The sequence below is a fragment of the Protopterus annectens genome, chromosome 6.part0, assembly GCF_019279795.1.
Source record: "Protopterus annectens isolate FY-2018-M chromosome 6.part0, PAN1.0, whole genome shotgun sequence".
NCBI lineage: Eukaryota > Metazoa > Chordata > Ceratodontiformes > Protopteridae > Protopterus > Protopterus annectens.
The window spans coordinates 398,794,108-398,808,231 of NC_056737.1; the positions used below are offsets into that span (position 1 = coordinate 398,794,108).

The window sequence follows — 14,124 nt, forward strand, 5'->3', positions numbered from 1 at the left end:
CTTTTGTAGCTCATACCTCATATGCATCAGACAGATGCTGCAGCCCTTTCCTCAAATAATGTAGATGCTTTTCTTTTTCAAGGATGGGTCTGAAAAATAAGTAAGACAAAGTCAGACATGTCCTCATTTCTAAACAATATGACAATTTTATATACCGGCATTTTTAGTTCTACTCTAAAAGGTTTGTGCAAAAGAAACAGCATCCATCACAATCCATGGCCTCCATTTGTTGTTATAATTCTGAGCTGTCTCCATATCCCACATTTTATAACTCTTCTTTACTTTCCTTTGAAATCAGCGTCTGCCTAATTTTTGTATTTTGCTTTTGATTACCAGTTTTAAAAATGCAAATGATGCAACTATTAAACCATTACAAAGCTATATAGCAGTATAAAGATCTAAACTCTGAAATTGCAAGTGTAAACATCAGAATTACAAAACCGTGACACTGCATAGTTCACAAATCAAAGTGAGATGATTTTTCCCAGTGTCCGACAACAAGTTATGTATTATGACCTTGGGATGAATATAAGAATATAGCGGGCATCAGAGATAAGTAACTGTTACATATGGTAAAGTTCATTACTGAACTTGTTTAGGGTGGCTGTGGTAGTAAATTGTATTAAGTGTGACATTTGTCGAGTTTAGCTTCTTTTTGTGGGGTGGGGAGATCTTAAATTGTCTACGTCTCAGAATTCCTTAGCATGAAGTCTAATTTTTTGACTTGTTAGAGATCAATTTTCTTATCCCACCCCAAAAGCTGCTCAACTCACGAATATGAATAAATCACAAGATGCAGCATGCAAGGTACAAGTCCCTAATAAAAAACATCCTTCCAGTGACAGTTTCTAACATTTTTGTTTTTATTATAAATATGGATTCTCAAACAGTTTACAGTCACATAAAAGACTTGCACAGCTTATGAAATGTCCAAGGTCCTGAAATATCATGATGTCCTCCACTGTCAGCCATCAACCTTGGCCAGGAACGTACAACACATGTGTGGGATGCCACCACACAGCCAATCTGGGGACTGGTCTCTCTGAACCCAGTAATGCCATACCCTGTCAGGTGGCATGTCATATATACTACATCCTGGACAAACGTCAACCCCAATCCCTCCTGCTACTATTGATAATACCCCTGAAGATGTTCCTGATAGTTTTGACCAGTTCTTTACTGAGACATTTCAGGCCCTAGCTAGCCATCTACCTCCTAGCTCCCCTGGTCCTGAAAGTAGCACCCCTAGAAACCTACTTGCGTTCAGCTGCCAACCAGTCGCCACTTCACTTCTCCGTACCTAGATTGAAACAGTGAAACCCACTACACTTTCTGCTGATCAACTCCCTGCCGAGTAACTATCAAAACCAGATGATGCTATTGCTTACCCCGTCTCAAAGGTAATCAAACGAACCATGGTAGAATCTAACTTTCCCACCATCTGGAAAATGTCATATGTAATCCCACTTCACAAAGGAGGCAGCTCTACTGAATTCTCCAATTATAGGCCAATAGCTATACTCTCTCCACTTGCAAAGATTATGGAAACTTTCGTCATAGACAATTCATGCACCACCTAATCCAAAATCGCATTATGGCAGACACTCAGCATGGCTTACGTCCTCATCACAGCACTACTTCAGGCCTCCTAGCCTTTACTAACACCATAAACAATACTTGCAACACTAATTATATATCCTCAGCCCTCTTTTTGGATTTTTCCAAGGCATACGATATGGTTGATCACCAACTTGTACTCCACACCCTGCAAACACTGTCTAGATACTGGAGACTTCCAATGGTTTCAATCCTACCTGCATGGTCGACAGCAGGCTGGCCTCTAGCAGAACAAACTGTCTAACCTTCTACCTAACACCCTCAGAGTACCACAAGGCTCTATACTAGGGCCCTTGCTGTTCTCCATCTTCATTAACGTCCTTTATACTGTCATCCCAAAAGTCAGCTGTATCCAATATGCTGAAGACTCTACTCTGATCTGCTCAGCCACATCTCCAGTAGAGTTATGGTCAGCTACCCAGACCACCTTTAATACAATAGAAAACTGGCTTTCTGAACATCGTCTGATCCTAAATCCCAAATAAACTAAACTGCTGTTATTTCACCAACACGTAGGTCTACCTCTTTCACCGTTACCATAACATCAACTGATGGCACAATAATCTCCCCTGACCCATCTACTAAACTATTAGGTGTCATCATAGACAATAATCTCAAATGTGACCTACATGTTAACCAAATTATCAAAGCCATCAATAGAAAACTAGGGTCACTTTACAGAATTAAAGCCTTCCTAGCCCCTCCAGCTAAAGGTGCCATAGCTCGCTCACACCTTGTTTCAACCCTTCTGTATGCATCCCTCTACTCGAATATGAACAAGACTGTCCTTAACAAACACTCAATTTGCTACAACCACATTGCCAGGTTTGCCACTGGGCTGCCTTTTAGGACACATCATTGCATCAATCTAAATCAGCTTGGTTGGCTTGCAATACCCAGCCTAATACAGTATAACCAACTGATTATGGCCTATAAAATCCTCTATAATCCAGACAATACTCCTGCACTTCAAATATTATCACCCCTATAACAATCCTAGACCGCTTGATCCTCTAACAAACTACTAATTCAGACTAGCAAGTTTAATAACACAGCCGGTGATTCTCTCTTTGCAAACCCTGTAAGTAGATCCTGGAACTCACTTCCAGCTGATATTACCCTACTGTCCACCTTAGGTCAATTTAACACTAGACTCAAACAACATTTGTCACTTAACTGGCTATGTCAATGTATCAAGCCTGGCTAACTCGAATGTGTAAAATCTGTGAACCACTTTACTGTGTAATTTAATTTAATCCTGACTTGTGCTCAGGACTAACATTAACCTGTGGAACATGTTTGACTTGCTTACTTATGTAATCTCTGTAAATAATATGTTTGTAATATGTAATGCTAGTATTATGTAATGCTGTATCTGCTACCCTCGTAGCTTGTCTCCACGGGCCTCCCCTGGAAATGGACATGCATCCAGTCGGACTATCCCGGTCAACAAATGTAGGATAAATAAATAAATAAATAAAATATATTACAGTGACTACAATACAAGTCAGACATTGACACGCACTGACAGCATACTGAACACACTGGGGCATACATGGGGACTCAGAATAGCAGCCTGCCTGGGCATCACACACCTCCGCAGCTGGCAGACAGGCATATGTTCCGTCGGAACTGAGCACATGCCACACATGGCACGCACATCCCCTGTGCCACACACTCACAGCCTGTAGGGCTACACAACACACCTGCTACAGACGTGTCAGGTACCTGTCTTGTGTGCTGCACTAGGGTCCCGCTCAGCAGGCTGTATCTGGTGAAGGTCACAGTGATATGCCTCAGGGGCACTATGGTCCACCACAGAACACATGCATACAGGTCAGTCAGAGGCATGGACACATGACTCACTCATTGACCATGCCAGTATGGCTGCCTGAGACATACCTCCCTGGACTACATGATAGGGAACATAGAATGGATCTCTCTGCATGTGGCACAGGCCAGTATGAGCCTGATGTTGGTTGCCAACATACCCTCACCAGGTATTCTACCATCACCAGGTATTCTACCACTATATGTGGGAAGGGTGTTGTATCTCTACATTTTGCTCAGGTCTCCACTGTCATTCATAGGGTATCCACTGGCTGTCAATGTGTGCTTACATGCTAGGGAAGCCACAATGATGTGCGAGGGTCATCTTGCACGTGACACCCATGGCCCGATGTATAATGGCAAAGCTCCTTGGTACACACATACTGCCTTATGCTGCAGAACATGGTTTACATAGCCACCTCCGTGGGCATCACACAGGTTAGGACACTAACAGTGCTGCTACACAACAGCAGCAGTGTACACCGGAAGATGCATGCACCAGACACTGCCATCAGCACGGTGAACTGCAATGTCTGTGCAGTACCAGATTCATGATTCATGGCTCACAGGTGTTACCCATCACTGACAGGTTATGCCCCATACCATGCCTGTCATCCCCTACACATGTAACACACATGGATAGGGGGGTGGTATCCCAAGGTACCACAGATACACACACCTCCAGGTTGTTGGCACACACACCATCAGGGCTACTCATGTGCAGCTAACAGTGTGTCGGACTGCCATCTGGTTCATAGCCTGGCACACACAACCCTCCCATACACAGGAAGACCACCTATCCTCCATAACAACACTGGCAATATGACAGTCTCAAGAACTGTGTTTATATGGCTGGACTGCATCCAGCCAAACATTGTGTGTGAGCATTACTGTAGCTACAACACACTAGTTGAAGGGTTCACAGCATGTGGTCACTGAATTGCAGTGGAATGACATGTTACCACTACCACAACAGGTGGGAACATGCAGCACCTGTACATAGACTACATGTACACTATATGGCCCAGACCAGATATGTATCCCCTGCTGTAGGTATTTCACCATAGACACCCACACTGTATAGAGACATACCATGTGCGGACCCTGCACAGTAAGACACAGTCATATTGGTATACATTGCAAATACCATTTATCCACTCGAGGCATGTGTCAGACATGGTAACTACTGCAGGTCACAGGTATTTATGTGTATGTGTCACACACATACATCATGTGTGCAATGCCATTACTGGTTTAGGCAATGGCATGCATTGTTATGTACAAAGACCCACACAAGGTCATACTGTGTGACACAACCACACGTGGCAGTTGTGGGTTACCAAAACATACCTATCTGTACTCTGACAATGGTAATAGACACAGTAGCAGAGCACACTATTGGCATTACTAGCCAACTAGCCCTGTTTGGCTGTGCTGATAGTGTGGTGACATCCCCTGTGTTTACTGGGGGAGTATGCAGCATCTGGTGTATTGTAGTATTTGCCAAAAGGATCTGTTCTCTCACACTTGCATTTACACACAGCCTACTACCCCCACACACATGCACACTTGCCATTTGCAGGATTCATTAGCCTACCTAAGTCATGACATGTGAGAGAGACGCATTAGCAAAGTGCACTATTCAGTTTACTAGATAGTTCCTCTTCTCTGGCTGTACTTATAGGGTGCTGACAACATCAGTATTTTGAAAGGGTAATGTGCATCAGGTAGTGTGATCTCCTGATTGCCAAAACTAACATGTTTTTCATATGGAAATGCACACACACAAACTCCCCACATCCAAACACACACACATGCCATTTACAGGTTTCAAACTCCTACCTAACTACATTACGATACTCGGGAGAGACGCATTAGCAGAGTGCGCTGTTCACATTACTGGGAGGCTTCCCTTCTCCTGCTGTACTTATAGGGTGCTGACATCATCTGTGTTTAGAAAGGAGTGTGCATCCTGTAGTGTGTTCTCCCAGTTGCCAAAAGGGACATTTCCCTCACACAAATTTGCACACACACACTAACCCCCCTCATCCAAACACACACACTTGCCATTTGCAGGATTCAAACCACTACCTAACTATGTTATGACACTTGAGACGGACGCATTAGCAGAGCGCGCTATTCGCATTACTGGGAGGCTTCCCTTCTCCTGCTGTACTTATAGGGTGCTGACATCATCAGTGTTTAGAAAGGGGAGTGTGCATCCTGTAGTGTGTTCTCCCAGTTGCCAAAAGGGACATTTCCCTCACACAAATTTGCACACACACACTAACCCCCCTCATCCAAACACACACACTTGCCATTTGCAGGATTCAAACCACTTCCTAACTATGTTATGACACTCGAGACGGACGCATTAGCAGAGCGCGCTATTCGCATTACTGGGAGGCTTCCCTTCTCCTGCTGTACTTATAGGGTGCTGACATCATTTGTGTTTAGAAAGGGGAGTGTGTATCCTGTAGTGTGTTCTCCCAGTTGCCAAAAGGGACATTTCCCTCACACAAATTTGCACACACACTAACCCCCCTCATCCAAACACACATACTTGCCATTTGCAGGATTCAAACCACTACCTAACTATGTTATGACACTCGAGACGGACGCATTAGCAGAGCGCGCTATTCGCATTACTGGGAGGCTTCTCTTCTCCTGCTGTACTTATAGGGTGCTGACATCATCTGTGATTAGAAAGGGGAGTGTGCATCCTGTAGTGTGTTCTCCCAGTTGCCAAAAGGGACACTTCCCTCACACAAATTTGCACACACACTAACCCCACTCACACACACACACACACACACACACACACACACACACACACACACACACACACACACACTGAGCATTTGCAGGATTCGAACCCCTACCTAACTATATTATGACACTTGAGGGAGATGCATTAGCAGAGCGCACTATCCGAATTACTGGGCATCTGTTCTGCACCTGTAGTATTTCTAGGGTGCTGACATCTTTATTTATACAGAGGTATGTAGATGTAGTACTACCTGTCAGGTGGGGGATAGCATATATATGCATTTGCAGCCACCTACGTCAGGGTCAGATATGCACATCGCACTGGCAGGTTATGTTCTATACCATGCTTTGGGACCACAGGACCTGTAACACACAACACAGCCAGTCCAGAACAATACACCCACATCCAGGACACACACTTAGCTTCCCTGGGAACAGTGCCAGGATATGCAGGTATTCACATACACCATTTCAGTTGTTAACATCAGGTACAGGCATATTGTGTGTGAGAACTACTCAGGCCTCTACGACTTTACCCTACAGCCACTACAATTTGTGGGTCCATGTGCTATAGCAGAACCACACACCACAGCCACATGGGTGAATACATATTGCACCTGTCCATCTGCAACGTGGGTACTCACTGTTCCACACCAGAGGTAGACCACCATTGTTGATATCTGACCATATCCACCTTTCCCTGGACATCCATATCTCATCTCCACCCCCAGGCAAGGTTGTCACTGCACACAAACTGTGTTTAGCACAAGCAGACTCTACACTTGTGTAGACTGGGGTGGATGACTTCAGAGGACCCATGCTGGAGGACTATACTGGCCACTCAGCATAATCCTTGACAATTGCATCCTATGAGCATGTGTACAGTTTGCATTGGTCATGCTATCCCACATATACCCATGACTGCTCCACAACAAGACACCTGTCAGCTGTACACCAGCCATATATGTGCCGTTCAACAGACAGAGTGACCTAATACATTGCAGAGCTGTAGCCCACAGAGGGAGGACATCTGTGGACAGTTCCGGCATGGCACTTAATTTACACATACTCATTACAACACAGTGTTGACAGTGGAATCGTCCAGAGAATGCAGATAGGGCTCCCCTCAGTCTGTTATTGACGGACACCTACTGTCAGAGATCCTCAGCAACCCTCTCACAGCACACACCGACAACATGGCTGTGGCTTAGCACATTCAATCCCTGAGACCTCCACAGTGCCCCTGCTTGACAGAGGCACAGCTCACTAGCCTCACATGTTGCCTTCTGTGACCTACTTTACAGTGGCACAGTAGCCTGTTATCCTGGGGATGCAGATGCCAAGCACACTCTGGCTGAGCTGTCATTCCCTGGGGCAAGAAGCCTAGTATTGACCTCTACACCCATATGTTCAATTGTCGGATGCACAATATTTGTTGTGCTGTTCTACTGTTTGCAGGTCTTTATTGCCATAGCATTCCCTGTTCCTATGACCAAGTTGTGTATCTGTGGAAGATGTTTGCATATGACGGCGATCCACTATATCACTTATGTCTCTGTGGTCATTTACTGTGTGCACTGGGCTGATTGCTGTGTTGTGGTTGGTTCCTGGACTGACACATATAAATACCAGATATGTGTGGCCAACTGCTAAACGGAGATATGGCCTAAGTGTGTGAGCATGCCCAGTTCAGCCTTTCCATGGCATGTTGTCTGACATATGCCTCATTTATCAAAGTGTGCGAGCATGCCCAGTGTGAGCTTTCCATATGTTGCACTCTGAAGTCCACCACATATTTGTGTGTGTGTGAACTTCGACAATATCGCACGTTTATGATTGTGTGTTGGGTGTCATGTTGTGTACTAACTGGCCAACTGCTTCGTGTCTGCCACAACAGGGATTATACTGTGCCTGCTGGGATTGCATGGGATACTTTGCAGACAGTTCTCAACATACTTTCATAATGACCTAACACTGTAGTACCGTATAGTGTACTGGTTCGGTACTTTCACTGTGGTGGACAGTATCCTGGGCTTTAGTCCTATGACTGCTTGACATCTTCATAGTGAGCACAACAGACTGTGTAGGGGCCAGTTGTGCACATATGACCATGTTGCAATATGTTCAGATATGGACTACCTACACCAGGCTCGTCCAACATTGCTAGTGTATTCCACAACATGGGTGGACATTGGCAAACACTAGCGATGTTCCCTAGGCCATTTCTGATGCTAGTCACAGGGCGAGTTTGTCCTTCGACAGACATTGTAACTGGAGTTTGCCATTACATATGTCATGGTTAGTATACTGTGCCTCCGTCTACCTCTGACATAACAGTGATACCCAGGGTAGCCTACCATCTCCCATACACTCATCACGATGCCGCTTGAGGGGTGTCGATATGTGGCTCTCTGGCTGACCTGTACCAGTTTACTGAAGTGTGGGGGTGCCTTCTGTGTTATGGATCATTCTGTACGGCTTGTCCTATGTATGTCAGTGCTGGGGTTCAGGTCTCTCATGTGCATAGCTCACTGCCATTCAGATTGTGCAAGGTGCAACATGTTCATTCATTCCAGGTTGGACATGGCTTCATACATCAGGCATAGCTTTCCTGTAGCTGGGAAGGGTGGCGGTGTGTGGGGCTGCAGTTTGTTTACTCAGGCAACACATGGCATCCGTTCATGCTCTTTGCTACCCCTGGTGGGGTACTGTTGTGGACTTTACAGTTGATGGAGGTGTCTGCTGCGGTATATCCCACAGGGGCTATTGTAGTCAGTTGTGATGCTGATGGAGGATGGAGTTCCCCTTATCTACATCTGTCAACCTTCATGTTTGGGTAGGTATATGGTACATGTTTCTGCGAACACTACAGCCACATGTTTGTCCAGTGCAGGATATTTATCACCTTTTGTACCCAGGTCTCACATTACATGTTAGGTACCTCATGGGTTAACACCTGTGTGGTAATTTGTGGGCACTTGCTGTATATCCACGGTGGTTGTCTATACAAAGTTCTGCAATTAGCTTGCTGACATGGCTATGGCTACAGTTGTCTGTTTGTAGGTGGCCCTTTTGTGGGTTGCTTGTGTCAGCTGGGGGTCAGATATGGTGTGCTGTTTGTACTCCTCTGCATACATGCTCAGTCACAGTCCTTCCATGTTGGCCTATACCTATGGGACATGTATACAGAACGGGGGTGGGGGGGGCCAAGACCAGGCCTTGTGGGATGCAACTCATCCGCTTTGTAGTCTGACATGGATGTGGCATGTCTGACCATGTCAGTTCTGTCCTTGGTCTGCTTTGCAACCCCTCTACTGACATAGCGGTGTATATTTAAGCTGGTGAACATATCCATACTGAACACGTACGGTATTGTCTAGAAGCATGTGCACGGTCCAGCTACGCTGTGTGGACCACATAGCCCTCATCAATGACCTTAATGACTGCTTCAAATGGGTCAGACATGTTTAGGGGCCGGTTCTGCAGTTACAACAGCCACAGTGTGTAGGGTCCAGTATCAGTAGGTCCACAATAGCCTTCTGTCTGCTGTACATACTGATCCTTTCAATAGCTGTGCAGAACAAGCTTGTCAGGATCCTGGGTTGGTAGTTTGGAGTATCCATTCAAGCAACATCTTTGTTGTGATGGACCACTGTTGTTGTACACTGCTCTTTGGGTACATATCCTGTGGTAAGGCTGACATTGGGCAGTAGTGTGATTTGGCATTCCATTATTCTTGGGGTCCATGTTGGCCTCAGCACAGGACACCATCACATACCTTTGGCTGCTGTGTGTTACCTCAGCATCTGCAATGTCAGGGGACCATCTGCTGGGATAGTTATTTTGCACTCGGGGGGGGGGGGTGTTTGCACTGCACCTGACAGGTTGTATGTTAGCAATATGTGTGTGTGTTTGGTATGTTGTTTGTAATATCTGTGTGATTCGGAGCATATCTGTGGATGCCCAACATGGTTCCTACCATCAGTTGGGTAAGTCTTGTGATTATCCTTAGTGTCCTGTACGTTTTGTATCTTCATAGGTTCATGGGTTCATAGTAGGCTAGACACCCTAGGCCATTAGTAAGCCTAGCTAGAGTGTGTGTGTCTTTCGCCACCCCTTGCTATGTTCAATTATGGCCATTTATGAGGTTCTTCACTGTGCCTCTGTCTGGTCGTGACACAGTGGGGACCCCCAGTATACATGTACGGTCATCCAGCCACTTGGAAATATTCCTGTTGAGGGGTGTCAGTGAGGGGCTCTGCCTACCATGGATTGGGATTGAGGAAAAGGGGAATAACAATACGGATTGCCAGAGGGGCTCCAAGAGTGATAGAAGAGAAACAAAAATAAATAATGGTAGATTTGTGGTAGTAAGGGGCTTCTGGTAAGGATGGAAGGAGAATTATGCTGGCATGAATTCATGTTCCACTAACAACTTCTAAGATGCAGCTTTAGTAATTTTTGGGAGATAGACTTGGCTTTCAAGAGGGATCATTATTTATGGGTGGGGGAACTGCACTTTGATTTGCAATCAGGTAGGCTTTATCAGGGGACTAAGAAGGGGAGAAATAAAACGGGGAAGATTTCTGAAGAAATACGAGAATATCTGGTAAAGAAGCTCTGAATTCAGTAGTACGACCTCAGACAGAATTTACCTATTATTCTTCAAGGTGCAACAACTGGCCTAGATGGGGCAGAAATTATATTCCCAAGGAGCATTTGTACTTAAATGCTTTGGCACACATCCAATAACCATTTCAGATCATGCACCAATAAAAGCTAAGATACTAAGATAAAGATATAAGGCTTTGAATTAAAAATGAGACATTGGTGCTTTCCTACTCACCTGTTAAAAGACAGGAATTTAAGGACTGAGTAGTGAATAATATTCAAGAGTGATTAGAGAAAATAAAATGTTACTTAAAAGGGAAAGCTAGCAAGTGGGATTAAAAGAAAATTGGGTTTAAAAATATGGCAGAAATAAAGATATGGGAAAGTAGTAATATGAATTACTTGGAAGGATATGACAAAGGTAAAAATTGTAGAATAACAGGAATCTCACAGTACACAGACAGGAGCAAGTGCAGAGTACTAAAGAGAAAACAAGAAGAATTTAAACAACATGTATGAGTTTAGAGAGGTTTAGTACAACAACATGGGCATCAGAAAGTAGAAAGGATTGTCATCAAACATAGAAGCTTATCACAACAGAAATAACCAAAGATTATATACAGGTAATGGAAAGACTTCAGAAACTTTATAAAAATTTGTATAAAGCAGAGGAATGTGGAAACCAATAAAAGGCACAAATGGAAGTATTTAAGGAAGACAATTATGCCAAGGTTAGAGAAAGACAATGTGCAACGACTAGTAGTTAAGATAGCAAGAGAGGAGATATAAAATAGTGATGTGTTTAGGAAGAGATGATACTCCAAGTGAAGTTTGGAACCTAGGAGGGAAGAAAGTAATAAAGATCTGGAAGGTTTTGTTTAAAAGTATTTCAAAAGTTGGGAGCACCAGCATCATGCAAGAAAAAGGTGGTGGCTGTATTACCCAAAGAGGGTAATGACATGCCAGACTCAGCTTTGTATAGACCCACTTCAATTTTAAAATATGATTATAAAGTACTTATGGCTTCTATGCTTGCTTGACAATGATGTTGCCAAAATTGATAGATATGGAGCAATGTGGTCTTATGTAGTGAGGCAAACATTTTTGAAGTTAATAAAACAATGATAATGCAGAGGAAAGCAGAACGCAAGAAAATACCACTACTGTTGAATGTTCTTGAGGCAGAGAAAGCACGCTACAGTCAACTGGGATTTTATGAGTAGGACAATGGAAACATTTGCATTCCCTGATAAAATAATATAGTTAATTAGGATAATATATGAAGGAATGGAAACGAGAAATAAGGTAGAAGGTTTCTTTTCCCAAAAGCTATGTTTAAACATAGGAACTAGGCAGGGGTGTCTTATTTCCCCTTTGTTATTCCCTTTACTAAGAACCAATGGCAAAGAAAATAAGGGACTCTCACAAACAATAAAGAAAAGTTAGCCTTACTGTCAGATGATACATTATACTTGATAAAACCAGAAAAGGATAATTTGGTGTTATGGAACATTTTGAGACACTTCCCAGCCTTTTCAGGATATAAAATTAAAGAAAACAAAATAAAAGCTGTCATGATAAACTATGTACCCACACATGAATTGGTTCATCAATACCCATATTTATGGGGACACAATAAGATAAAAGTTATTTTGGTGTCTGGATTAAAACGGATTCTGTGATGGCAGCTAATGATATTTGGGGCGAGAATAAACAAAAGATAACACAAAAATCAAATGTATTGATTATGGGTACGGATAGTGGATACAAGCAAATATATAGATAACGAAAGGTAACAGAGTGGGATGTGGCCCGAACAAATACATAGATAAGGAAAGGTAACAGAGTGGGATGTGGCCCAGCAGAAGTTTGGGCTGCACGTTAGAGACTGCCTTACAAGGACTGATTATCAAAGTACAAACAGAGAAAGAAACAGCGGGGCATTAAATGAAAGCCCAGCTTTGGTAGAGTTTTTAGTAGAGTCTAGAACACAGGCTACTGTTAAAAAAAAAAAAAAAAAAAAAAAAAAAAAAAGTAAAATTAGCAGGGAATATAAAATATGGCATGATAACTATAAATCATCAATGAAAAAATGTTATTAGCAAAGGCTGCAAAACAATTTACAATGAGAAGCCATCTGTACGGCTCCCAAGTATGCAACAAAGTTCATAAAGTTCTTGCTTAGAAGTGTATCCATAGGTTATTTTATCCGTAGCAGAATTCAGAGAAATGTTCCTCAGATAGCCAACAATTGTTGAAAGTGTCACTGGGAAAGAGAGATATCTGGGTGGATATTTTTGTGAGTGTATCAAAAATTCCTTACAGAGTAATTTGTCAGAAAAGTTGGGGAACAAACTGCTGTAACTAATGAAATGAGTCTCTTAAGCTGGGATACAGGACAAAGTGCCTAGGCATAGTAAGACCTCACTTAGTTTAACTGTACTGGCTGCCAAAAACAGCAATTACTTGAAAACAGAAATCAAAATCTAAACCAACTGTACTGGCTGCCAAAAACAGCAGTTACTTGAAAACAGAAATCAAAATCTAAACCAACTGTATCTGAAGTACTAAATATTGTAAAATATATAAACAAAATTGGGGTATCTTTAGAAAAAGGATGGCATAAATAAAACAGGTGGGAACAATCCATGCAGAAAATGGAAGATGTTCAGGAGGACATTCGGATGTTTAAGGAAAGTCAGGAATTGAGCAATTTACATAATGTTGCAGTGAAAAACAATTATTAGACACAAGACATATGTAATACACAATATATGTAAATGAAACTGCTAATTTGGTTTGTTTTCTTTTCTAGTAATGTATGTGTGTCTACCTATAGGTTCATAGGCAAGTACTAGGCTATTGGCCCTAGGGCCTACATCAGCCTAGCCAAACGGTACTCTGGTTTTTGCCACCCAAGAAAATTAGTTTCCCGTGCCCCTGTCAAGCAGAGCTACAGAAGTGACCCCCAGGGTGAATTTCCTATCTCCCATCCAATCATCAAGATTCTTCTTGAAGAGTGCTAATGAGGAGCTTTGTCTGATATAGATAGGTAGTTTGTTCCAGAGTATGGGAAGTCTCTGGGACAGGAATCTATCCCTCCGGCATGTTCTGTTTATTGTGGTAACAAGGTTTAGGTCCCTAGAGATGTAGCATGGAGGGATTGGGATTTCTTTACGTGGAGCATGTCCAACAGCAATGGGTTCTTTGTATGTTAGACAGAGTTCGCCTGTGAGTAGGCGATATGCGACAGAGTAAAGCTGAAGTTTTTTGAGACGGTCTGCGTAGGGCATCTGT

At 43.2% G+C, this 14,124-nt stretch overlaps 1 protein-coding gene across 1 annotated transcript in view; it reads right to left on the reverse strand.

Moving 5' to 3' along the window:
• The window catches only part of LOC122804334 (protein farnesyltransferase subunit beta-like), a 968,002-nt gene that overhangs the window by 778,959 nt on the left and 174,919 nt on the right, over positions 1–14,124 (reverse strand). Inside the window, exon 3 of the mRNA XM_044074139.1 lies at positions 17–89. Within this exon, the coding sequence (XP_043930074.1) occupies positions 17–89 (73 nt within the window). The remainder of the gene's footprint in view (positions 1–16; positions 90–14,124) is intronic.